This window comes from Carassius carassius, chromosome 12 (genome assembly GCF_963082965.1).
Source record: "Carassius carassius chromosome 12, fCarCar2.1, whole genome shotgun sequence".
Classification (NCBI taxonomy): Eukaryota; Metazoa; Chordata; class Actinopteri; order Cypriniformes; family Cyprinidae; genus Carassius; species Carassius carassius.
The window spans coordinates 1,362,408-1,387,371 of record NC_081766.1 but is presented as its reverse complement, the minus strand read 5'-3'; the positions used below and the strand labels follow the sequence as shown (position 1 = coordinate 1,387,371).

General features: G+C 42.5%; 3 protein-coding genes across 3 annotated transcripts in view; all 3 read left to right on the top strand.

Moving 5' to 3' along the window:
- ncstn (nicastrin) overlaps positions 1-863 on the top strand; it is a 14,446-nt gene extending 13,583 nt beyond the window's left edge. The window contains exons 16-17 of the mRNA XM_059562960.1: positions 111-320; positions 474-863. Of these exons, the coding sequence (XP_059418943.1) occupies positions 111-320; positions 474-596 (333 nt within the window). The 3' untranslated portion in view covers positions 597-863. The remainder of the gene's footprint in view (positions 1-110; positions 321-473) is intronic.
- A 2,367-nt stretch (positions 864-3,230) lies between these two features.
- fcer1gl (Fc receptor, IgE, high affinity I, gamma polypeptide like) lies at positions 3,231-6,194 on the top strand. Its single transcript, XM_059562959.1, has 5 exons — positions 3,231-3,387; positions 3,849-3,940; positions 4,432-4,464; positions 5,814-5,837; positions 5,920-6,194. The coding sequence occupies exons 1-5, from the start codon at positions 3,336-3,338 to the stop codon at positions 5,986-5,988; spliced, it is 270 nt and encodes an 89-aa protein (XP_059418942.1). The 5' UTR covers positions 3,231-3,335; the 3' UTR covers positions 5,989-6,194.
- A 1,725-nt stretch (positions 6,195-7,919) lies between these two features.
- Positions 7,920-24,964, top strand: part of nectin4b (nectin cell adhesion molecule 4b) — a 28,489-nt gene continuing 11,444 nt past the window's right edge. The window contains exons 1-3 of the mRNA XM_059562957.1: positions 7,920-8,067; positions 21,131-21,325; positions 23,644-23,811. Of these exons, the coding sequence (XP_059418940.1) occupies positions 8,019-8,067; positions 21,131-21,325; positions 23,644-23,811 (412 nt within the window). The 5' untranslated portion in view covers positions 7,920-8,018. The remainder of the gene's footprint in view (positions 8,068-21,130; positions 21,326-23,643; positions 23,812-24,964) is intronic.

Here is a 24,964-nt window from a genome sequence, read left to right as displayed (position 1 = left end):
ATAAGGTGATGGACAAGTGAAAAATGATAAAGTAATTATTTTAAAATAGTTATTTCTCCTGTGTTTCCCAGAATTCCCTGCTCTGATGCTCTGTGTCTGTTCTCTCTCAGTTGTTCTCGTATTTCTGGGTGTCTGGTCCGGCGTCGGTCAACAGCACCAGTGAGCCGTTCTGCGTCCGAGCATCCGTGCGTCTCTCCAAAGCCGTGTCTCCTGCCTTCGAGCTTCTGGAGTACGGCTCTCGAAATTATTCCACATGGACCGAGTCCCGCTGGAAGAGCATCCGAGCGCGCATCTTTCTAGTGGCCAGCAAAGAACTGGAGGTACAGCAGGCGGCGGAACAACAGAAACCAATATAACAAACTTTAACTAGTCAAAGCAACATTTTTCACTTTCGTTTAGATTAATCTGATGTACTAAAATAACTAAAACTGAAATAATAAAAACTTTTCTCTCTCTGTGTTTGTGTCCTGTAGATGTTAACACTGGGAGTGGGCGTGGCCGTGCTGCTGCTGTCTCTATTGGTGACGTACTTCATCAGCTCGAAGGCGGAGCTTCTGTTCAGCTCCGCCCGTGAAACCCCCACAACGACCTACTGAACAAATCCAGAGTCCAGAATCTCCAGCGGCTCATTCATGCATTTCCCTAACACAGAAACACACTTCAGTTCACGACTAATTTATTCAGACCTGGCTGGATTCTTCTTGGTTTTGTCACACTGGTTTTAGCTGGGCTGGTCTGAACTGGTCTTGAAAGTGTTTTTTTTTTTTTTTATAATTCCAGATGTTTTTTGTGATCATGACATGGACGGGCACAAAACTAAAAGCTAATTTTAAGTGTTTAAGATGAGAATAAGTGTGTATGTGTGAACAAGTATAAATGCAGTGAGAATGTGCAATAGCTTACGGGGTTTAATTAAACCTTCATCTCGATGTGGATCTTTGATTTGGGAATGTAAAACTGTCTGTTAAGGATAAGCAGGATAAGCTCCCTGATGAACACAGACTGTCCTCGATGAATCGCTCATCATGTTTCCCATCAAGAGAGACATGGAGCTGCGTTTGTCTGTTTGATCAATGATGTCACTGTTTTTCTGTGAAACTGATGCCTTGAGAACCTGAATAAACATGGCTTTTTTCCAGAATTTAATTTAGCTATGTCTGCTTGAACTATGAAGTTATTATTACTGAAAATAAACTTTGTGCTCATCAACTTAAAATACATTCAAAGAGATTGTAAAAACAAATGCAGCATTCAGGAAAAGCGGTCTTGTGAAAAAAAAAAAAAAGTGTCTTGGTCACAAATATTTACATTTCATTTATATTATATAACATTATATTATTATATTTTTCAAAACCAATTTTTTTTTCCAAATCAATATATTTTTTATATAAAATAATATAATTGTAAAAATATTTTAGTAATATTTTGCAATATTAGTAATTCAATATTTATGGTGAATTTAGTAACTGGTATAGTTATGTCATTTCAATGATAAAAAAGTATCCCAATTTACCTTTACCCTTTATTATATACATTAATTTCGTAATTGTGTTATATAAACATAAATGTGATTTATGGATTTAATATTTGCATTTAAACGTAAATATTATAATATACATATTTTAAAAGTACATCCTGACAACCAACCACATCATAGCAACCTCTTAGCGACACCCTGACAACCAACCACATCCTAGCAACCCCATAGCAACGCCCTGACAATCACCCACATCCTAGCAACCTCATAGCGATACCCTGACAACCACCCACATCCTAGCAACCCCATAGCGACACCCTGACAACCACCCACATCCTAGCAACCCCATAGCGACACCCTGACAACCAACCACATCGTAGCAACCTCATAGCAACACCCTGACAACCACCCACATCTTAGCAACCCCATAGCGACACCCTGACAACCAACCACACCCTAGCAACCTCAGAGCGACACCCTGACAACCACCCACACACTAGCAACCTCATTGCGACACCCTGACCACCACCCACATTCTAGCAACCTCATTGCGACACCCTGACAACCACCCACACCCTAGCAACCCCATAGCGACACCCTGACCACCACCCACACCCTAGCAACCTCATTGCGACACCCTGACCACCACCCACATTCCAGCAACCTCATTGCGACACCCTGACAACCACCCACACCCTAGCAACCCCATAGCGACACCCTGACAACCACCCACACCCTAGCAACCTCATTGCGACACCCTGACAACCACCCACACCCTAGCAACCCCATAGTGACACCCTGACAAACACCCACACCCTAGCAACCTCATAACAACACCCTGACAACCAACCACATCCTAGCAACCCCATAGCGACACCCTGACAACCACCCACATCCTAGCAACCTCATAGCAACACCCTGACAACCACCCACATCCTAGCAACCTCATACCAACACCCTGAAAACCAACCACATCCTAGCAACCTCATAGCAACACCCTGACAACCACCCACATCCTAGCAACCTCATAGCAACACCATGACAACCACCCATACCCTAGCAACCACCCAGAGCATCCTAGCAGTCCCTTAGCAACTCCCAGAACACCCCAGCAACACTCACTGACAACCATTCACAAGCTAGCAACCTCATAGCAACACACTAACAACCAGCCACATCATAACAACCACCCAGAACTCCCTATCAACCGCATGGCAACACCCTAGCAATATATATATTTTTTGACCTGTTTCAAAAATGTATGTTTTTCCTTTTTGAGAGAAAATAAGAAGTTTTGTTTCCTGGAAGAAAAAAAAAAACTATTAGCTTTTAATAATCTAGTTTTGAATTCTGCATATTTTTCTGAGCCGACTGGCAGATATTCTTCTAAATTTAAGTATAAATTCACTCCATTTTAAATGTAATTTTAATTTTGCTTCTCTAGTTCTTTATAGCTGATTAAAGAATGTTCAGATATTTGTATTGGAAAACAAGACAATAATACTGAGGATGAAAATCACTGTAGTTTGGAAACATTAGACGTCTTCTGTGATGGAAATAAGCAGCTCTTTTCCAGTCATTTTGTCTGAAATGCTCCTCACTTCTCTGAGAAACAGGAAGGACCTGTGGCCTGGTTTCAGTGTTGTGTGTTCATGAGAAGTAAAAAAAAGGAGAGAGAAAAAAAAAGGACGCTGGTGTGAAATTGCATGTATGTCAGTGTATGTGCGTATGTGTATTTCGGACACTTTGTCTCAACCCACAGCTTCCTGTTATATGACTCTTTTGTTACTGCCATGGTTTACTCTTCCTCTTCGTGCATTTCTGCTTGACTCCCTCTGTCTGTCATTTCAGAGGAAAGATGCATTTGCTGGACCTTGGTCTGATTCTCCTGCTCAACGCCGGACGAGTCGGTAAGATCAAATAAAATCAAACTTCATCCAACGCAGAACCACCTGAGAAATCCTGACAGACACATCTGTAACAAAAAAGCGTGAAAAAGTTCATTTAGGAAAGGTCATTTTAAACCACCTCTTCCTGTTCCGCATTTAACAAACACATAGTAGTTCTGAAACAATTACATTTTATTATAGCTATATTACTAGTTAATGAGAGTAAATTAGACTTTTATGAATTCATTTACAACTGGTTTTCTTTTTGCGGTGTATTTGTTGCATAAAAACGGTATGCTTTAAACATCTAAATATTTTAACATTATAATATATCGCTTTAAACATTTAACATTAAGTGTGTTTATTGAACTTTATATATATATATACACAATGGTTATTTATTTCCTTGTATTACAATAATGTTTTTTTTCGTGTGGATGGCATTTGTAGAAGCTGTTGTGAAATATCTTGTTGTTTGTCAGCTGCGCAGGAGGATGGAAAAGTGTGTTACATTCTGGATGGGATTCTGATCATTTACGGCATTGTGCTGACCATCCTTTACTGCAGATTAAAGGTGACACTTCATCAAGACATTTAGTGTCATTTTCCACCTCATTATAGAATAAAATACCTTTTTGGTGACTACACCAAAAATATTTGTTTACTCGTAAATCTAATTATTAATCTATTGACTTGTACATTAATAAGATCTATCGTCATTAATCATTAATCTATCGTTCTGTCTTCAACTTCAACTTTCAGTTTGTTTTCATGAACATGTTCAATTTAAATTTAGTAATTAAATTGGGATTTAAATACTTTCCCAGTACACTTTTGAACAGTGAACAACGCCTAAAGAAAATACTACATTCTAGATTACACTGAAATCTTCATTTCACCTCCTTATTTTCAGTTTGTTAAAAAACTTTGTTTCCAGGATTAAATTAAAAATACCTCAATTTTGTGACACGGCCTTCACTGTATGTTATGAACGGAATATGTTTTTGATGTGGAACTGAATTTCTCTGATCATGAAAGTAATGTTCACTGTTTGTATTTTTTCAGATGCGTTCGTCTGGAGATAAAGCTTTCTCAGAGGTGGGTACTGCTCTCTGTGGTTTGTTTCTGCTGATTCTATAATGGCATTTCTGTTTCTCGTTCTTCAGTTGACCACAGACAGCTATTAAAAACACATGCATGCACTCATTTACTTAGAAATACTTAAACCAAGCATTAACGCAGAACATTCTGCATATTTACAGTAACACTAAAAGCCTTCATATATGATGCATTATAAATGTTGTTTTAGTGCATTAATTTTGCCTCGTAATGCACCTTATAATGCACTGTATAATCTTGTCAATAATTGTATTTTTGCATTATAGACAGTCTGTTTCCTGTTTGACAACTTTATAAAGCTGTTTTGACACAATTAGAATTGTGCTGTAGAAATAAAGTTAATTTGACTTTTATATATTCAGTGTTACACATTTAGAAAGTATAATGCATGAAAACACATGTCCATCATAAATACTTTTAATAATGCATTATACATACAGTATATTCTTCGAGTGTCACCAAAAATGCTGCATTTACTTTATTTTATACTGTTTTTGCGAATGCGGATGTCTTCAGGAGGTTTTGTCAGATTTACTTCCTATTTGGGTGAAAATTTTGCACGTGCACACACACGCACACACAGCTAACCTTAAAAAAAAAGAAAAAGAAAACTCCTTTTGAATACATCCTCATTTGTAAAAACAGTTCTAAGAACATTTTACTAACGTTCCTGTTAGGTCATATTTCTGAACATTCATAGAAGGTTTACAACATTCGCTTTTGAAAACATTTTTCTTGGTTATGTGAACCTTAAGGGAACATTCCAGTTTTATTATTTTATTTATTATTTAGTTTTTTTCATGTCCTGAAACAAGTAAGTTTAAAAAAAAAAAATATTAGCTGAGCGTTTGACTAAAAAAAAAAAAAAACACTCCATGACATTAATGATCAGATGACTCTAAATGAAGAATACTAGAGAATGTTTATTCATAACCTTGTTAGCTCACATTAACCAAATAAAGACACTGAGATATTAAAGACATCAACAAAGACTATTCCCTTTGATATTAAACGCGTTATGAATGATTAACTCAAACTCCAATATCCTGATTGAGCTCACTTTTTGTATGAAAAATGAATCCTTAAATTACACATGATTAAACACACAGAAAAACCCCTTCAGTCGGGCGATAAACACGCTATGGTGCCTCTTTTTCATCTTGTCATCTGTTAAAATGTCCTCATAGTTCACTTGAGAGACAGAATGAAGGAGTAAAAGAGTCAGACCAGTGCATAAAAAGGATCAGAAAGCGGAATAGGTGTTGACCAACACCACAGTCTTGAGCAAGAGTCACTTCTCGCATTCACTGTCCTCTTGTGTTTTTCAGAAACGAGAAGGAGACATTTATCAGGTACTGTGCTGTCAATGAGCTTCATGTTGTCTGGTGAGTGAGTAACTGCTGTAGTGATTTCATGTGTGTGTGTGTTCTCCAGGATCTGGGACGGCGAGACGTGGACACCTACGACACTCTCCATCCCGGGAAGAAGAAGCCTCTGGCCTGAGAAGCTCTCAAACTGTGCAGCTGGTGTCCTAAAACTATATCTGTGCTGTGTTTATAAGTAAGCGAGCTAGCAGAGCTTTGTGGGTCATGAGATTCTGATTTATTGGCCTTGTTTGCATGTGTCTTTGAGACAAACGTCACAATTAATGTATGAAATACATGTGTGCGCCTCTTCATTTCAACATAATAAAATTATGTTTTTAACTTGGATAGATTAATAGTGTTTCCTTTTTATGGTGTCTGCTATCTGTAAGTTGAATGTGTACAAAACAGCTCGTTATGCTGCTTGATAATGTATGAAAATTGTTTAACAGTTCACTGCAATGTGTTATTCTTATCTATAGTGGTTAATGAACCAAAAGGAAATATATACATATGTGTTGAGAAATAAAGATATATTCAAAATAATTTTAGTGCCTCAAGATTTCTAAGTTTTATGTCACTTTGGATGAAAACGAAAATTAATTACTGTAAATATGATGTGAATGTAACTCAAAACAAATCAACAATATCATGATCAGAACAGTATTAAAAATGTCATTAAACAAATATATGTCGCTAAACGTACTATATAAACTAAACTAAATAAAACAACCCAGACGAACGTCCTCAGGACAAATGAAGAGTTAATTGAAAAAAACAAATAACTGCATTCTTTTTTCATTGTGCATCCCAATTAATTCCAATCACAATGAAGTTGATTTATTTTGATTAAGTTAAAAAAGCACTAAAATACAGCTAACACAATACAAACATGATAATATAATTAAAAAAAAAACATTATTTTAAATAAATACAAAAACTACAAAATCTGAGTTATCTGTTTTTGCAAATAAATTATTCAAATGGTCTTCCAGTAACATTAATATAACGTTCATTTAACAATATCTGGTAACATTCCCAAGTCGGACGTTCTTCAAACGTTTTTAAATGTAACCGCTGGTGTCGGAACGTTCTTTGATGTTTGAAAAATAGATTGTTCCTTTAATGTTAGTGTAACAAAAATATCATATTTGAACATTCAAAAAAAAAAAAAAGAGAACAGAGAACATTCAGAAATAACTTGTTCAGAACTTAATGAGAACGTTTATCTCATTAAATATATATTTTTATATATAAACAATTAGTGATGTATATGTCATGTCCGATGTGTTAACCAGCAGATGGCGCTATAAAACAGTTTGAACCATTGTCTGGGAAATAAACTTCATGATTAACTATTCTACATAAACAAGAGAAAACCCAAGCGCGGGTAAACTATCAGCACACAGCACGTGACCAATCATATTAGAACGACAGAAATAACTTCTGCACAAGTACACATAAATGAAGACGCGTATACATAGAAGTTAAAATGTATCAGGGTTATATCAATAATAAAAATAATTGTTAAATAACAATATATATTAATAGTTTTCTTTTACTATAAAGTAAAAACAAACTCTGTATATCCCTCTTCACTGGAGTTGACATTTTTCTTGGCTCGTTGTTGGCATGATAACAAGAAATGTGAGGAATTTACGTCTGAACTGGTTTGTCCTGTTCATTTCTACATCACAAAACCCATACCTCCCCCCCAAAAAACAAAAAAAAAATTCAAACCTCGACGTGCGTTCAGAGAGTTTTTTTTATATATACATTTCTAGAAATCCACCACAGAGATTTCTGAGATAAAACCTTTGGGTCAGTGCTCAACTCAAATGTCAAAGGTGTGTGTCTGTGTGCGGAAGTGGTGGGCGGAGCCTACGTGAACGCGCAGGTGTGTGTGAACGCTCACCTGAGCGCGTTTGAACCCGTGAACTCACTGCAAACGTTTAACGAGTTTAATCAAGAGTTTATCAGTCCTTCCGTAGACCTTCAGCTCATTTTTCGTGACAGAATCTCATTTTCATCTTGCATACTTTTATTATGCTGACAAATGTGGTTTTTAAGAACACAGTTTCAGATGGATTAAGAGAAGAAGCGCGTGGGAACATGACGAGATGTGTTGAGGAATAACAGAGCAATATCTCGGCAGAATAAACCAGCAGAATGACGAAACTTCTGGCCCTCGTCAGTGTGATCGGCTTCAGATTGATGGGTAAGAAAAGCTCGTGTACCTGAAATCATTTAGTCATTTCTCTCTCAGCACATCTGTTCTTTTTGTCTACTTTATTGTGCGTTTCATGCAGCCTTTTTAGTGAAGTAAAAGGTGAATAAAAATAGTATATTAGCTGAATATGATTCAGAATGAGATGTTAGCTCAGAGTGTGTGCTTGTGTGGGTGTGTGATGATTTATCTGTGATGTGGAACAGTCACATTCTCTTCTACTGTAATTAAAGTTCAACCAGCTTCAAAAACCATTACTCATTTATGACTGACATGGAGGAAATAAGTGAAGGAGCAAGTGTTTGTGTGTGTGTGAGAGAGAGAGAGAGAGGGAGGGAGGGAGAGAGGGAGGGAGGGAGGGAGGGAGTGTGTGTGTGTGAAAGAGAGAGGGAGTATGTGTGTGTGTGTGTGTGTGTTCTAAATTCAGAAGGAAATGATAACTGATTAACAAAGGTGTAGAAGCAAGTAACCCTGATTTTATGCCTAAAACAGATGTTTCCTGAAAAGTTAGATCTCAGTTCTGATTGGTTGATTGGAATGTTGTTCCAGGATCAACAAGGATGTTGATCCAGGAACATGTTGTACTTTGTTAATTCACACTCACCTTGTGAGTAAGTTGTGTATATGTGTGTGTGAGGGAGTAAGTGTTTGTTTGTGTGTGTGAGACAGTGAATAAATGTGTGAGAGTCAGTAAGTGTACATGTGTGTATTTGTGTGTGTGAATGTGTGAGTGTGTATGTTTGTGAGTGTGTGTGTGTGTGTATGAGGCAGTGAGTGTGTATGTGTGTGAGACAGTGAGTGAGTGAGTGAGTGCGTGAGTGTGTATATGTTTGTGTGAGTGAGTAATTGAATGAGTGTGTGTGAGTGAGTGGGTGTGTGAGTGAGTGGGTATGTGGAGGTGAGTGAGTGTGTGTGTGTGTGTGTGAGTGGGTGAGTGTGTGTGAGTGAGTGTGTGGAGGTGAGAGTGTGTGTGTGTGTGTGTGTGTGTGTGTGTGTGTGTGAGTGAGTATGTGGAGGTGAGAGTGTGTGTGTGAGTGAGTGTGTGGAGTAGAGGTCGACCGATATATGGGGCCGATATTTGTCATTTTTTAATATATCGGCATCGGCCGATATCCGTGTTTAGTAGCGCCGATTTAAAGTCAGGCATGTCGGCGGGCAGCCCCGTGTTATTTTTGCAGTGGAAAGTGCTGCTGAGCATGTGAAGCACCCCAAGCCAAAACTTTTGGAAGATTCAACAACAGTCCTGGGAGTTAAAGGTAGTCAGAGAATTTCACTCTGTAAATGGTGTGGAGAAGTTGGCAGCTCTAACAAACACTGCAGCGTGACGTTACTCCGCCCCGCTCACAGACAGCACCGAGCTCGGAGAGACAGCTGTCCTGGAGCTGCCCAGAACCGTGAATCACATTTGTTCAGAAGCATGGTTTGATACAGACAATAACCAGTTTTCCATCCAACTCATTTGTATGTATATTGATGTCAATATTCGATAATTTCCATGATCGGCCTTTGTTTAAATTAACGATCAATTAACCTTAATGCAAAATGCGACTGCAGCGGTATTATTATGTGCAAAAGCCACTTGGAAAAAAAGCTTTCTCACCCGAATTAAAGGGGTTTTAGTCTGAATAAAATGCTAGTAGCAGGACTGAATAGATGTGATTATGATAAAATGAAGAGAGAACACCATACGTTGGAGATCATTTTACTTTGACTGTTTCCCGTCAAGGAGACCGCTGAATGCGCCTCTTTAAATGGTTTTGTGGTGCTCGTTGTTGTATTTTAAAACGCAACTGCAATGTTTTCAAATGACACTATAGTAGTGGTGCAACAGATCATTATTGATCCGTGATCCGTTCGGATCAATATCTTCGGTTCGGCACACGTGACCCGCGGATTGATTTATGAAAAAAAAAAAGTTGCGCATGATCAGTCCACACTCAGTGGTCATGGCGAGCGGAGGAACGGAGGAGCTTGAACGCCCCGCGCATTTTGGCTTCCCTGTCAGATATAATGATGAAGGAAAGAGGTTAGAGTAAAACAGTGACGGTGCGTAGAGCCACGTTACGACATCCCGGCGTGCACACACTTCAGCGAAAAGATTGTGCCAGATCTTTATGAACAGGAGAAGAAAACAGTTGTGGATGAACTATCCCGAGCATCCTCTGTTGTGCTCACGACAGACGGGTGGACGTCCAGGGGGACGGAGAGCTATGTGACGATAACTGCTCACTTCATCACAGCACACTGGGAGATGAGAAGTCATATTATGTTAAAAAGAAGATATTATGCCATGTGCACTTTAAGTTGATTTCATATATTTTAATTTAATAATTTAATGTTAATAAAAAAAGACAAAACGTATGTTTATTTGTCTTTGCTTTTTTTTTTCTTTTTTCTTTTGCTGATCCGATCCATACGAGGACGAGCGAGCGCGGGTTTGACTAGATGTATTTGGAGGTTATTGCTAACGTCTCGTTCTGCACATATCCAAATGTTTCCATATTCGCAATGTATCTGAATGTTAAACTATAATATTTTTTTAATTTTTTTAATGTAAACTAGACTGAAAAGATCATCCTCTTCACATGAGCAAAAACGTGCATAACAGCAGAGTGGACCGGTATACTACGGTCTATTTAAACTGACCAGTGTAACCTTTTATGTGTTTGCTTGACTGTACTTTATTTTAATAATGAACAGACTGCGATGTAAGTTTGAAATTAGAATGCACTTTAGATGTTCTGTGTCATTTATACCAAACACAAATGTTGCTGGTTGCTAGTGTGTTTGCAGCACTACTGTTATTTATTTTTTATATATTTATTTTTTTATATTTTTCAGTTTTATTGATTTTATTTCTAAAATTGTATTTATTTAAATGTATATTTAAGTTTACATTTATGCTCCAAAAAACTTGATAAATGCTCTAAAACTTATGTAAATGATTGACTTGACCTGTTTTATATATTTAATACTTGGTCAGTTTATTGATTTGTTTGGTTAACTTTGGATACATTTTTTATTTTAATACCGTGCAGTGCACAAAATTAAGATTCGAGAGATGGTTCAAGTCAGTGCTCAATAAATGATGATAAGTTTAGAAATGTTGTGCATCAACTTATTATTAGTGTGACATTTTAGCATGCAAATGAAATGGTAAATGGTAAATGGACTGCATTTATATAGCTCTTTCAACCTTCCGATTTGTAGGCAACCTACATGAACCACTGAGCCACTGCCGCCCCTGAAGGGGAAAACTTTAAGATATCGGCCCTAAAAATCGGCAGCACATATCGGCTGATCTAAACATCGGCATCGGCTCTAGAAGAACCCATATCGGTCGATCTCTATTGTGGAGGTGTGTGAGTGAGTGTGTGGAGGTGAGTGTGTGGAGGTGAGTGAGTGAGTGAGTGAGTGTGTGGAGGTGAGTGAGTGAGTGTGTGGAGGTGAGTGAGTGAGTGTGTGGAGGTGAGTGTGTGGAGGTGAGTGAGTGAGTGTGTGGAGGTGAGTGAGTGAGTGTGTGGAGGGGAGTGAGTGTGTGGAGGTGAGTGAGTGAGTGAGTGTGTGGAGGTGAGTGTGTGGAGGTGAGTGAGTGAGTGTGTGGAGGTGAGTGAGTGAGTGTGTGGAGGTGAGTGTGTGGAGGTGAGTGTGTGAGTGTGTGGAGGTGAGTGTGTGAGTGTGTGGAGGTGAGTGAGTGAGTGTGTGGAGGTGAGTGAGTGAGTGTGTAGAGGTGAGTGAGTGAGTGAGTGTGTGGAGGTGAGTGAGTGAGTGAGTGTGTGGAGGTGAGTGAGTGTGTGGAGGTGAGTGTGTGAGTGTGTGGAGGTGAGTGAGTGTGTGGAGGTGAGTGAGTGAGTGTGTGAGTGTGTGGAGGTGAGTGTGTGAGTGTGGGGAGGTGAGTGTGTGAGTGTGGGGAGGCGAGTGTGTGAGTGTGTGGAGGCGAGTGTGTGAGTGTGGGGAGGTGAGTGTGTGGAGGTGAGTGTGTGAGTGTGGGGAGGTGAGTGTGTGAGTGTGAGTTTGAGTGTGTGGAGGTGAGTGTGTGAGTGTGTGGAGGTGAGTGTGTGGAGGTGAGTGTGTGAGTGTGTGGAGGTGAGTGTGTGAGTGTGTGGAGGTGAGTGTGTGAGTGTGTGGAGGTGAGTGTGGGGAGGTGAGTGTGGGGAGGTGAGTGTGTGAGTGTGGGGAGGTGAGTGTGTGAGTGTGTGGAGGTGAGTGTGTGAGTGTGTGGAGGTGAGTGTTTGAGTGTGAGGAGGTGAGTGTGTGAGTGTGTGGAGGTCAGTGTGTGGAGGTCAGTGTGTGAGTGTGTGGAGGTGAGTGTGTGAGTGTGTGGAGGTGAGTGTGTGAGTGAGTGGAGGTGAGTGTGTGAGTGTGAGGAGGTGGGTGTGTGAGTGTGGAGGTGAGTGTGTGAGTGTGTGGAGGTTAGTGTGTGAGTGTGTGGAGGTGAGTGTGTGAGTGTGAGGAGGTGAGTGTGAGTCTGTGGAGCTGAGTCTGTGGAGCTGAGTCTGTGGAGCTGAGTCTGTGGAGCTGAGTGTGTGGAGGTGAGTGAGTGGAGCTGAGTGTGTGGAGCTGAGTGTGTGGAGGTGAGTGAGTGGAGGTTAGTGTGAGGAGGTGAGTGAGTGGAGGTGAGTGAGTGGAGGTGAGTGAGTGGAGGTGAGTGAGTGGAGGTGAGTGAGCGGAGGTGAGTGAGCGGAGGTGAGTGAGCGGAGGTGAGTGTGTGGAGCTGAGTGTGTGGAGCTGAGTGTGTGGAGGTGAGTGAGTGGAGGTGAGTGTGTGGAGGTGAGTGTGTGGAGGTGAGTGTGTGGAGGTGAGTGTGTGAGTGTGAGTGTGTGAGTGTGAGGAGGTGAGTGTGTGAGTGTGAGGAGGTGAGTGTGTGGAGGTGAGTGTGTGGAGGTGACTGTGTGAGTGTGTGGAGGTGAGTGAGTGGGGCTGAGTGTGTGGAGGTGAGTGTGTGAGTGTGGGGAGGTGAGTGTGTGAGTGTGTGGAGCTGAGTGTGTGGAGCTGATTGTGTGGAGCTGATTGTGTGGAGCTGAGTGTGTGGAGCTGAGTGAGTGGAGGTTAGTGTGAGGAGGTGAGTGTGTGAGTGTGAGGAGGGAAGTGTGTGGAGGTGAGTGGGGCTGAGTGTGGGGAGGTGAGTGTGTGAGTGTGTGGAGCTGAGTGTGTGGGGCTGAGTGTGTGGGGCTGAGTGTGTGGGGCTGAGTGTGTGGGGCTGAGTGTGTGGAGGTGAGTGAGTGGGGCTGAGTGTGGGGAGGTGAGTGTGTGAGTGTGTGGAGCTGAGTGTGTGGAGCTGAGTGTGTGGAGCTGAGTGTGTGGAGCTGAGTGTGTGGAGGTTAGTGTGAGGAGGTGAGTGTGTGAGTGTGAGGAGGGAAGTGTGTGGAGGTGAGTGGGGCTGAGTGTGGGGAGGTGAGTGTGTGGAGCTGAGTGAGTGGAGCTGAGTGAGTGGAGGTGAGTGTGTGGAGGTGAGTGTGTGGAGCTGAGTGTGTGGAGCTGAGTGTGTGGAGCTGAGTGTGTGGAGCTGAGTGAGTGGAGCTGAGTGAGTGGAGGTTAGTGTGAGGAGGTGAGTGTGTGAGTGTGAGGAGGTGAGTGTGTGGAGGTGAGTGTGTGAGTGTGTGGAGGTGAGTGTGTGAGTGTGTGGAGGTGAGTGAGTGGGGCTGAGTGAGGGGGGCTGAGTGTGTGGAGCTGAGTGTGGGGAGGTGAGTGTGGGGAGGTGAGTGTGGGGAGGTGAGTGTGTGGAGCTGAGTGTGTGGAGGTGAGTGAGTGGAGCTGAGTGTGTGGAGGTGAGTGAGTGGAGGTGAGTGAGTGGAGGTGAGTGTGAGGAGGTGAGTGTGTGGAGCTGAGTGAGTGGAGCTGAGTGTGTGGAGGTGAGTGTGTGGAGGTGAGTGAGTGGAGCTGAGTGTGTGGAGGTGAGTGTGTGAGTGTGTGGAGGTGAGTGAGTGGGGCTGAGTGTGTGGAGGTGAGTGTGGGGAGGTGAGAGTGTGTGTGAGTGTGGGGAGGTGAGTGTGTGAGTGAGTGTGTGGAGGTGAGTGTGTGAGTGTGTGGAGGTGAGTGGGTGAGTGTGTGGAGGTGAGTGTGTGGAGGTGAGTGTGTGGAGGTGAGTTTGTGGAGGTGAGTGTGTGGAGGTGAGTGAGTGGAGCTGAGTGTGTGGAGGTAAGTGAGTGGAGGTGAGTGTGTGAGTGTGAGGAGGTGAGTGTGTGAGTGTGTGAGTGTGTGGAGGTGAGTGTGTGGAGGGGAGTGTGTGAGTGTGTGGAGGTGAGTGAGTGGGGCTGAGTGAGTGGGGCTGAGTGTGTGGAGGTGAGTGAGTGGGGCTGAGTGTGGAGGTGAGTGTGTGAGTGTGTGGAGCTGAGTGTGTGGAGGTGAGTGAGTGGAGTTTTGTTAACTTTGGATACATTTTTTATTTTAATACCGTGCAGTGCACAAAATTAAGATTCGAGAGATGGTTCAAGTCAGTGCTCAATAAATGATGATAAGTTTAGAAATGTTGTGCATCCACTTATTATTAGTGTGACATTTTAGCATGCAAATGAAATGGTAAATGGTAAATGGACTGCATTTATATAGCGCTTTCAACCTTCCGATTTGTAGGCAACCTACATGAACCACTGAGCCACTGCCGCCCCTGAAGGGGAAAACTTCAAGATATCGGCCCTAAAAATCGGCAGCACATATCGGCTGATCTAAACATCGGCATCGGCTCTAGAAGAACCCATATTGGTCGATCTCTATTGTGGAGGTGTGTGAGTGAGTGTGTGGAGGTGAGTGTGTGAAGGTGAGTGAGTGAGTGAGTGTGTGAAGGTGAGTGAGTGAGTGAGTGTGTGGAGGTGAGTGAGTGAGTGAGTGAGTGAGTGAGTGAGTGAGTGAGTGAGTGAGTGAGTGAGTGAGTGTGTGGAGGTGAGTGTGTGGAGGTGAGTGAGTGTGTGGAGGTGAGTGAGTGAGTGTGTGGAGGTGAGTGAGTGTGGAGGTGAGTGTGTGGAGGTGAGTGAGTGAGTGTGTGGAGGTGAGTGAGTGAGTGAGTGTGTGGAGGTGAGTGTGTGGAGGTGAGTGAGTGAGTGAGTGTGTGGAGGTGAGTGAGTGAGTGAGTGTGTGGAGGTGTGTGTGTGGAGGTGAGTGTGTGGAGGTGAGTGTGTGAGTGAGTGTGTGTGGAGGTGAGTGTGTGGAGATGAGTGTGTGAGTGTGTGGAGGTGAGTGAGTGAGTGTGTGGAGGTGAGTGAGTGAGTGTGTGGAGGTGAGTGAGTGAGTGTGTGGAGGTGAGTGAGTGAGTGTGTGGAGGTGAGTGAGTGTGTGGAGGTGAGTGAGTGAGTGTGGGGAGGTGAGTGTGTGAGTGTGTGGAGGTGAGTGTGTGAGTGTGGGGAGGTGAGTGTGTGGAGGTGAGTGTGTGAGTATGGGGAGGTGAGTGTGTGAGTGTGAGGAGGTGAGTGTGTGGAGGTGAGTTTGAGTGTGAGGAGGTGAGTGTGTGGAGGTGAGTTTGAGTGTGTGGAGGTGAGTGTGTGAGTGTGTGGAGGTGAGTGAGTGAGTGAGTGAGTGTGTGGAGGTGAGTGAGTGAGTGAGTGTGTGGAGGTGAGTGAGTGAGTGAGTGTGTGGAGGTGAGTGTGTGGAGGTGAGTGTGTGGAGGTGAGTGAGTGAGTGTGTGGAGGTGAGTGTGTGAGTGTGTGGAGGTGAGTGAGTGAGTGAGTGTGTGGAGGTGAGTGAGTGAGTGAGTGTGTGGAGGTGAGTGTGTGAGTGTGTGGAGGTGAGTGTGTGAGTGTGGGGAGGTGAGTGTGTGAGTGTGTGGAGGTGAGTGTGTGAGTGTGGGGAGGTGAGTGTGTGAGTGTGGGGAGGTGAGTGTGTGAGTGTGAGGAGGTGAGTGTGTGGAGGTGAGTTTGAGTGTGAGGAGGTGAGTGTGTGTAGGTGAGTGTGAGTGTGTGGAGGTGAGTGTGTGAGTGTGGGGAGGTGAGTGTGTGAGTGTGGGGAGGTGAGTGTGTGGAGGTGAGTGTGTGAGTGTGTGGAGGTGAGTGTGTGAGTGTGAGGAAGTGAGTGTGTGGAGGTCAGTGTGTGGAGGTGAGTGTGTGAGTGTGTGGTGCTGAGTGTGTGGTGCTGAGTGTGTGGTGCTGAGTGTGTGGAGCTGAGTGAGTGGAGGTGAGTGTGTGGAGGTGAGTGAGTGGAGCTGAGTGAGTGGAGCTGAGTGAGTGGAGCTGAGTGTGTGGAGGTGAGTGTGTGGAGGTGAGTGTGTGGAGGTGAGTGTGTGGAGGTGAGTGTGAGGAGGTGAGTGTGAGGAGGTGAGTGTGTGGAGGTGAGTGTGTGGAGGTGAGTGTGAGGAGGTGAGTGTGAGGAGGTGAGTGAGTGGAGCTGAGTGTGTGGAGCTGAGTGTGTGGAGCTGAGTGTGTGGAGGTGAGTGTGTGAGTGTGGGGAGGTGAGTGTGTGAGTGTGGGGAGGTGAGTGTGTGAGTGTGGGGAGGTGAGTGTGTGAGTGTGGGGAGGTGAGTGTGTGAGTGTGGGGAGGTGAGTGTGTGAGTGTGTGGAGGTGAGTGTGTGAGTGTGAGGAAGTGAGTGTGTGAGTGTGTGGAGGTCAGTGTGTGAGTGTGTGGAGGTGAGTGTGTGAGTGAGTGGCGGTGAGTGTGTGAGTGTGAGGAGGTGAGTGTGTGAGTGTGAGGAGGTGAGTGTGAGTGTGTGGAGCTGAGTGTGTGGAGCTGAGTCTGTGGAGCTGAGTCTGTGGAGCTGAGTGTGTGGAGCTGAGTGAGTGGAGGTGAGTGAGTGGAGGTGAGTGAGTGGAGGTGAGTGAGTGGAGGTGAGTGTGTGGAGGTGAGTGTGTGGAGGTGAGTGTGTGGAGCTGAGTGTGTGGAGCTGAGTGTGTGGAGGTGAGTGTGTGGAGGTGAGTGTGTGGAGGTGAGTGAGTGGAGGTGAGTGTGTGGAGGTGAGTGTGTGGAGGTGAGTGTGTGGAGGTGAGTGTGTGGAGCTGAGTGAGTGGAGCTGAGTGAGTGGAGCTGAGTGTGAGGAGGTGAGTGTGAGGAGGTGAGTGTGAGGAGGTGAGTGTGTGGAGGTGAGTGTGTGGAGGTGAGTGTGTGGAGGTGAGTGTGTGAGTGTGTGGAGGTGAGTGTGTGGAGGTGAGTGTGTGGAGGTGAGTGTGTGGAGGTGAGTGTGTGGAGGTGAGTGAGTGGAGGTGAGTGAGTGGAGGTGAGTGTGTGGAGGTGAGTGTGTGGAGCTGAGTGTGTGGAGCTGAGTGTGAGGAGGTGAGTGTGAGGAGGTGAGTGTGTGGAGGTGAGTGTGTGGAGGTGAGTGTGTGAGTGTGTGGAGGTGAGTGAGTGGGGCTGAGTGTGTGGAGGTGAGTGTGTGAGTGTGTGGAGGTGAGTGTGTGGAGGTGAGTGTGAGGAGGTGAGTGTGAGGAGGTGAGTGTGAGGAGGTGAGTGTGTGGAGGTGAGTGAGTGGAGCTGAGTGTGTGGAGGTGAGTGAGTGGAGCTGAGTGTGTGGAGGTGAGTGTGAGTGTGTGGAGGTGAGTGTGTGAGTGTGTGGAGGTGAGTGTGTGGAGGTGAGTGAGTGGGGCTGAGTGTGTGGAGGTGAGTGAGTGGGGCTGAGTGTGGGGAGGTGAGTGTGTGAGTGTGTGGAGCTGAGTGTGTGGAGCTGAGTGTGTGGAGCTGAGTGAGTGGAGCTGAGTGTGTGGAGGTGACTGAGTGGAGGTGAGTGTGTGGAGGTTAGTGTGTGGAGGTTAGTGTGAGGAGGTGAGTGTGTGAGTGTGAGGAGGTGAGTGTGTGGAGGTGAGTGAGTGGGGCTGAGTGTGGGGCGGTGAGTGTGTGAGTGTGTGGAGCTGAGTGTGTGGAGCTGAGTGTGTGGAGGTGAGTGTGTGGAGGTGAGTGTGTGGAGCTGAGTGTGTGGAGGTGAGTGAGTGGAGGTGAGTGAGTGGAGGTGAGTGTGTGGAGGTGAGTGTGTGGGGCTGAGTGTGTGGGGCTGAGTGTGTGGGGCTGAGTGTGTGGGGCTGAGTGTGTGGGGCTGAGTGTGTGGAGCTGAGTGTGTGGAGCTGAGTGTGTGGAGCTGAGTGTGTGGAGCTGAGTGTGTGGAGCTGAGTGTGTGGAGCTGAGTGTGTGAAGGTGAGTGTGTGAGTGTGTGGAGGTGAGTGTGTGAGTGTGTGGAGGTGAGTGAGTGGGGCTGAGTGTGTGGAGGTGAGTGTGGGGAGGTGAGAGTGTGTGTGAGTGTGGGGAGGTGAGAGTGTGAGTGTGTGGAGGTGAGTGTGTGAGTGAGTGGAGGTGAGTGTGTGGAGGTGAGTGTGTGTTGGTGAGTGAGTGGAGCTGAGTGTGTGGAGGTGAGTGAGTGGAGGTGAGTGTGTGAGTGTGAGGAGGTGAGTGTGTGGAGGTGAGTGTGTGAGTGTGTGGAGGTGAGTGTGTGAGTGTGTGGAGGTGAGTGTGTGAGTGTGTGGAGGGGAGTGTGTGAGTGTGTGGAGGTGAGTGAGTGGGGCTGAGTGAGTGGGGCTGAGTGTGTGGAGGTGAGTGAGTGGGGCTGAGTGTGGGGAGGTGAGTGTGTGAGTGTGTGGAGCTGAGTGAGTGGAGCTGAGTGTGTGGAGGTGAGTGAGTGGAGCTGAGTGTGTGGAGGTGAGTGTGTGGAGGTGAGTGTGTGAGTGTGTGGAGGTGAGTGTGTGAGTGTGGGGAGGTGAGTGTGTGAGTGTGGGGAGGTGAGTGTGGGGAGGTGAGTGTGTGGAGGTGAGTGTGTGGAGCTGAGTGAGCGGAGCTGAGTGTGTGGAGGTGAGTGAGCGGAGCTGAGTGTGTGGAGCTGAGTGTATGGAGGTGAGTGAGTGGAGCTGAGTGTGTGGAGGTGAGTGAGTGGAGCTGAGTGTGTGGAGGTGAGTGAGTGGAGCTGAGTGTGTGGAGGTGAGTGTGTGAGTGTGTGGAGCTGAGTGTGTGGAGGTGAGTGTGTGAGTGTGTGGAGGTGAGTGTGTGGAGGTGAGTGTGTGAGTGTATGGAGGTGAGTGAGTGGAGCTGAGTGTGTGGAGGTGAGTGTGTGAGTGTGTGGAGCTGAGTGTGTGGAGGTGAGTGTGTGAGTGTGTGGAGGTGAGTGTGTGAGTGTGTGGAGGTGAGTGTGTGGAGGTGAGTGTGTGGAGGTGAGTGAGTGGGGCTGAGTGTGTGGAGGTGAGTGTGTGAGTGTGTGGAGGTGAGTGTGTGAGTGTGTGGAGCTGAGTGTGTGGAGGTGAGTGTGTGAGTGTGTGGAGGTGAGTGTGTGGAGGTGAGTGTGTGGAGGTGAGTGTGTGGAGGTGAGTGTGTGAGTGTGTGGAGGTGAGTGAGTGGGGCTGAGTGTGTGGAGGTGAGTGTGTGTGTGAGTGTGGGGAGGTGAGTGTGTGGAGGTGAGTGTGTGAGTGTGTGGAGGTGAGTGAGTGGGGCTGAGTGAGTGGGGCTGAGTGTGTGGAGGTGAGTGAGTGGGGCTGAGTGTGGGGAGGTGAGTGTGTGGAGGTGAGTGTGTGAGTGTGAGGAGGTGAGTGTGTGAGTGTGTGGAGGTTAGTGTGTGGAGGTTAGTGTGTGAGGAGGTGAGTGTGTGAGGAGGTGAGTGTGTGGAGGTGAGTGTGTGGAGGTTAGTGTGAGGAGGTGAGGAGGTGAGTGTGTGGAGGTGAGTGTGTGTGTATGTGTGAATGCTCAATGTCCAAAGATATAAACAAAACAATGGATGCAGGGCAGAATCAGGCCAAATACCCTCTCCTTCTAAACATTCAAAAAATAGTTATTAAATTCTGGAAACACCTGAAGATGAGTGACCCCAGCACATACCATTATAAAGCCCTCCCCTCCTTCAGCTGCTGCTGAGACTGACTGAGATCATCCAGCCAAAGTCACACTCACTCTTAACTATTCAGCCCACACAAATCATCAACACAAGTATGTCACCGACTTACTCACTCACTGACACTGACTCTCTAACACACACACACACAACACACTCTATTGTTCCAAACTACTTCCTATGTTTTTTATTCAAACGAACGGTCTGCCAATACAAAATGTGCTTTTCATGTCAATAAAGCTGTCTGAATTGAATAGAATTAAGACCGAGAGGGTGTGTGTTTGTAAAGTATGTATTGTTATTTTAAACATGTGGCGTGTCAGTGTGTGTTGAGTGTTTCTGTCAGCTGAGACGAGAACAAACAATAACCAGAAGTGCAAGATGACATTCTCTCACTATGTCTCACTGTCTTCTGCTTTCTGTCTCGTTTTGTCGATTTTGAAAGACGAGTGTCTGGTCCAGAGTTTCTCATCTATGGTTTTGATTCAGGATGATTTTACACTGGACATGAAGTGGAGGCCCAAAACAGTTCACAATCATACAAAAGGAGCAGAAATGTCCTTAAACTTAAATCCAAAGCCAATACCAGGGAAAAAAATGCACAAGAGATCTCAAGAGTGCCATCAAATATCAAAGATCAACTCAATAAATGCTGATAGACATACATTTAATAGATTTAGACTCTTATTGGATGAAAACTAGTGACTATTTCTGTTTCTGAGGCATTTATAAGAAATACCAAAGAGAAAGTTGATCTATAAATCAAACCGGTCAATCTCCTCCACGTCTTCTGTCTCCGATTGATAGTTTAGAGTTTCTTTATCCAGTCAAATCTCTTTTAGTGTAATTCACGTGCCAAATCTGGACTGATTTTGATCAAGTAAAGGTCAGAATAACTGCAGTCATATTTCCAGATTAACAAGTCTCAAATCTGATCCTCAGGATCTTTTGAGGAGCGTTTGTTTCCAGAAGCTTTACTTTCACTGTTCCTCAGCGGAGGAATGATCTTCACAAGCCTCCAGAACATCTCACATCTTCTGAGGAGCCTTGATTTCTTCAGCTCTCAGTCACTGTGTTATATGTGCGGATCATTTACATCTCATCTCATCTCATGATGTGTGTGTGTGTGTGTGTGGAAGGGTCACACATCTGTGTCTCTCTCATTGCGCTGCATGGGAACGTCCTTGGTTTTTTGTGACATGTTTGTAGGGCAAGAGCGATTGATCATGATAGCATGGGTTTATTATTAACCGTCCTCGGCCCTCACCTCATGTCTAATAGTAAATCCTTTCAGTGCTGTTTGCAGATGTTCACACTGTCTCTTTATGTCTCAGTCTGTGTTCACAGTGAGTTTATCGAGCCGTCTCCGTCTCTGGCCCTGCGCTCGTTCTCTGGTGCACAGACCCGGCTGCCCTGCCGCTTTATGGTGGAGGCCGATGAAAAGGTGGTGCAAGTGACCTGGTCCAGACAGAAACCAGGAGGAGAACGAGAACAGATTATCATCAGACACTTTACTCAAGGACCTGAAGGTGTGTGTATAAACACAAACTAGTTGAGTGAATCTCACAAAACCTGTTAGGAATGTTTCTGGTTCAGATTTCACAATGCAGAAAATTTTAATGGTCCTCAAAACAGGCTTCGTTTTCTTTTCTCGTGATTTTGGGCTGAAATATGTGTGTGTGAGATGCGGTTATTATAAACTTAAAAACTTGTTTGTTGCTTGAAACAAAATATACGAAAACCATTACATTGAAAATGAAATAATGAATTAAAATTTAAATAAATAATAATACTAACTATATAAACACTAAAAAACTAAGGAAAATGAAATAAAAACAATCAACAAAATTACTAAAAGTTTAGCTTAACTTAAAATGAAAACTGAAAATGTAATAAAAACTGATCCTATCAAAATATGAAAAAAACTAATAGTTTTTCATAGATACTAAAATGAAACTGATAATTTTGTTACTTGAAATTAAATGAAATAATAAATAAATTCTGAATAAATAAATGAAATATATGATTTATTTTAGCTAAAACATAAAGTAAAAATTATACGGATGTATTAAAAAAACTAATAAAAATGATAAAACAAATTACAAAAATTTTACTAAGATTAAAATGAAATCAAAACTAAAAACAAGAATATATAATAGTAAATAAATTATAATAAAATGGCACTTGAAATGTATTTACTTGAATTTAAATAAACGTTAACTGAAATAAGTTGACATTTAACATTTCTCATTTTCATTTAGTGTAACTGGATATAAAATATGTATCTAAAACATATTTTAAATATTTGATGAATTAAAAATCATGCATTGCAAAGTATTTATTAAATTTTAATAACCATAATAGTATCTCAGCGATACTAAAATAACACTGGTGTGTTTTGGTGATTCATCCACCCAGCACAAACAGACACAATCATTTCCCCCCAGCAGTTTTGTTAAATAGAAACAGTTTCGCACGCATTGTTTTCGGATGGGCGTCTGTCACCTAGAGACGTGTGTCATGACGAATATTTTCAATGGTGCATTGTGTTCATCGGCTCTTTAATCTGAACCGACTCATACATGCCATCTGTGTTTTAGTGCATTGCTTTAATTTACCCCAAAAAAACTAATTATTCTGTCATTATCTACTCACTCTCATATCAGCTCAGACCTGTATGACTGACTTTCTTCTGTGAAACACAGAGGAGCTTGTGAAAAAGAATATCATAAAATATCATAACAGTAGCTGCTATAACTTAAACACTATATTCCACATCTTTTGAAGTCATGTGATCATTTGTGTGAATAACTTTAACATGTTTTCACCATGAAACTTGAGCTGTGGCCATCAGGGAATGGAAGAGAGCAAAAGAAATGATCAGAATGTGACTTGTATATCCTGATAACTTCTTTTGTGGTTGAAACTGTGTTATTTTAGTATTGTCTGAGATACTATTATAGTAGACTATAGAGAGTAGTTTTTGTTTTTATATATTATTTTAATTAGAATTTTAAAGTAATGTTATCGTTTTTTGTTAGTTGTTTTATAAAAAGTCTATATAGTTTTAATTTTTTTTATTTTAGTTTTAGTTATTCTAATACATCGTTAAAGTATATATGAAAATCAAAAATAAAATAAGATTTTTGTGAATAATTTTTTATTTTTTTTATAAATTCTTTTCATTTTCATTTTGAAGTTTTAATCATTTTGTTTTTTGGCATTTTTATTAGTTTGTATTCTTTTCAAATGTCAATATAGTTTTTATTTATTTATTTTCATTTTAAGTTTCAGTCGTTACATAATATTGTTACAAAGTTGTTACAAAATGAAAATGAGAAAAAAAAATGACATTTAAAAATGAAACTATTTTAATAAAAGAAAAATGACGTGTAGTTTACATTTAGCTGTAATTTATTTCAAGTGATAAAGCTTTTTATTGTTATTTTGTATTTTTTATGATATTACTTCGTTTTAGTTAACTTAATCACCTCGGTTTGTAAACGACAGGATTTTACGGGTCACCTGTAATTTGGATTGAACCTGCTGCTTTTGTATAAGCAGCAAAAAGTCTTCCTGAATCTTCTGGTGATTCTTAGTGTCTTTGAAACAAGACTTCTGATGAAACGATAAGAGCTTAAGAGAATTTGGTTTCAGTGGATTCACATTACACTGACATTTACTAAACGCAAATACTGAAGTTTGCATGTGATTTCCAGATAGGGTGTTCAAAGTATGTCCAGGAATAAAACAACCATTTGTTTATTTTGTATTGTTTTTGACACGAGTCTCCTGAGAATTTCCCTCTAATTGAATCTAATGTTCTTCTTCCGTTGTTTTATTTCAGCGTCTCCTGATTTTCTGAATCGTGTTCAGTTCGAGAGCTCCGAACCGACCGTCGACTCCACGCTGTTGATTCTGAACACAAAGAAAGCTGATCAGGCCACATACACCTGCCACATCTCCATCTATCCCTCTGGAAGCTTCGAGAGACAAATCAGTCTGACTGTCTGGAGTAAGATCCCCTCTTTTCACATTTCACTTGATTTCTCAAGCTTCATTTAACTTCTGTTTGCTAAAGGAAGGTCTGTTAAACCATTAATCTGCAGTAAGGTACAAAATCAACATGTTTTTGTGTTTCTGCTAAACAAACCAGTTTAAAAATAACTTTGCTTTTGTAATTGCTTTGTGTCGTAGCACTCCAGGAAGTAATACGCTGTAAAAAAATAATAATAATAATAATACATTTATTTGTACAGTAAAAAAATATTAACTGATTAATTATGGGTTACCCTACCTTTGGGTAACTAAGTAACAGATACCATTATATGTAATTTGTATACCATAATTAGCATATGTAATTTTACTGTGAACTTTATAGATTTTGCAAGTAAAAATTATGAATTAACATATTTTTTAGGGCGAAAAATAGTAGATGGACATTCCCAGAAATCCCAGCGGGAATCAATATTATTATATATATAATATATAAAAAATGTTATCATCAGTAATGTACATTTTAAGGTGTTTTGTGTTGCAATTTCTGTTATTTAGTCTGTTAATAGAATAATTTTTATGTTAATTTTCAATATTTTGTTTATATCTATGTATGATTATTGGCCATGTTTTACACAGACTAAATCAATAGTTTATTTCATGCACTGGTAATTTTTGAGATTTTGGTCTATTTTTGCTTCCGTAACTTGTCCTATTCAGACAAGTGGAAGGAAACAAATCTAAGATACACATTTAAGTGTTTATTTCATTGCAATTTATCTATTTGCATCTGTTGATTTTAATCACAGTCCGTATCTTTAAAAGTTTTCTTCTCAACTTCAGCAGCACTTACAAACACCAAAACTTAGGGTTTTTTTCCTCTCTATATTTTGAAGGTTTTTACTGAGGGGTTTGTTCATATTTCATTTGCCTGGATTTATTTTTGCACTTTATGTATTTGCGCCTATAAGTTTCGGGATGATTTTTCAAAATTAGTTTTTATCTCTACTTCAGCAGAACTTACAAACACCAAAACTTAGGGAGTTTTTCCTCTCTATATTCTGAAGGTTTCTACTGAGTTTTTTTTTCATATATCATTCACACTGATTAATATAACATTTGACTCCTAAAACATGGCGAAAATATGTATTTCTTTTGTCTTTTGACATTTT

What these genes read in the sequence shown, in the direction of transcription:
- fcer1gl (XM_059562959.1), top strand. Translation starts at nt 3,336, where the DNA reads ATGCATTTGCTGGACCTTGGTCTGATTCTCCTGCTCAACGCCGGACGA. An exon ending in TCCTTTACTGCAGATTAAAG is followed by an intron (nt 3,941 to 4,431) that starts GTGACACTTCAT and finishes GTATTTTTTCAG; the next exon opens with ATGCGTTCGTCTGGAGATAA. An exon ending in GAGATAAAGCTTTCTCAGAG is followed by an intron (nt 4,465 to 5,813) that starts GTGGGTACTGCT and finishes TGTGTTTTTCAG; the next exon opens with AAACGAGAAGGAGACATTTA.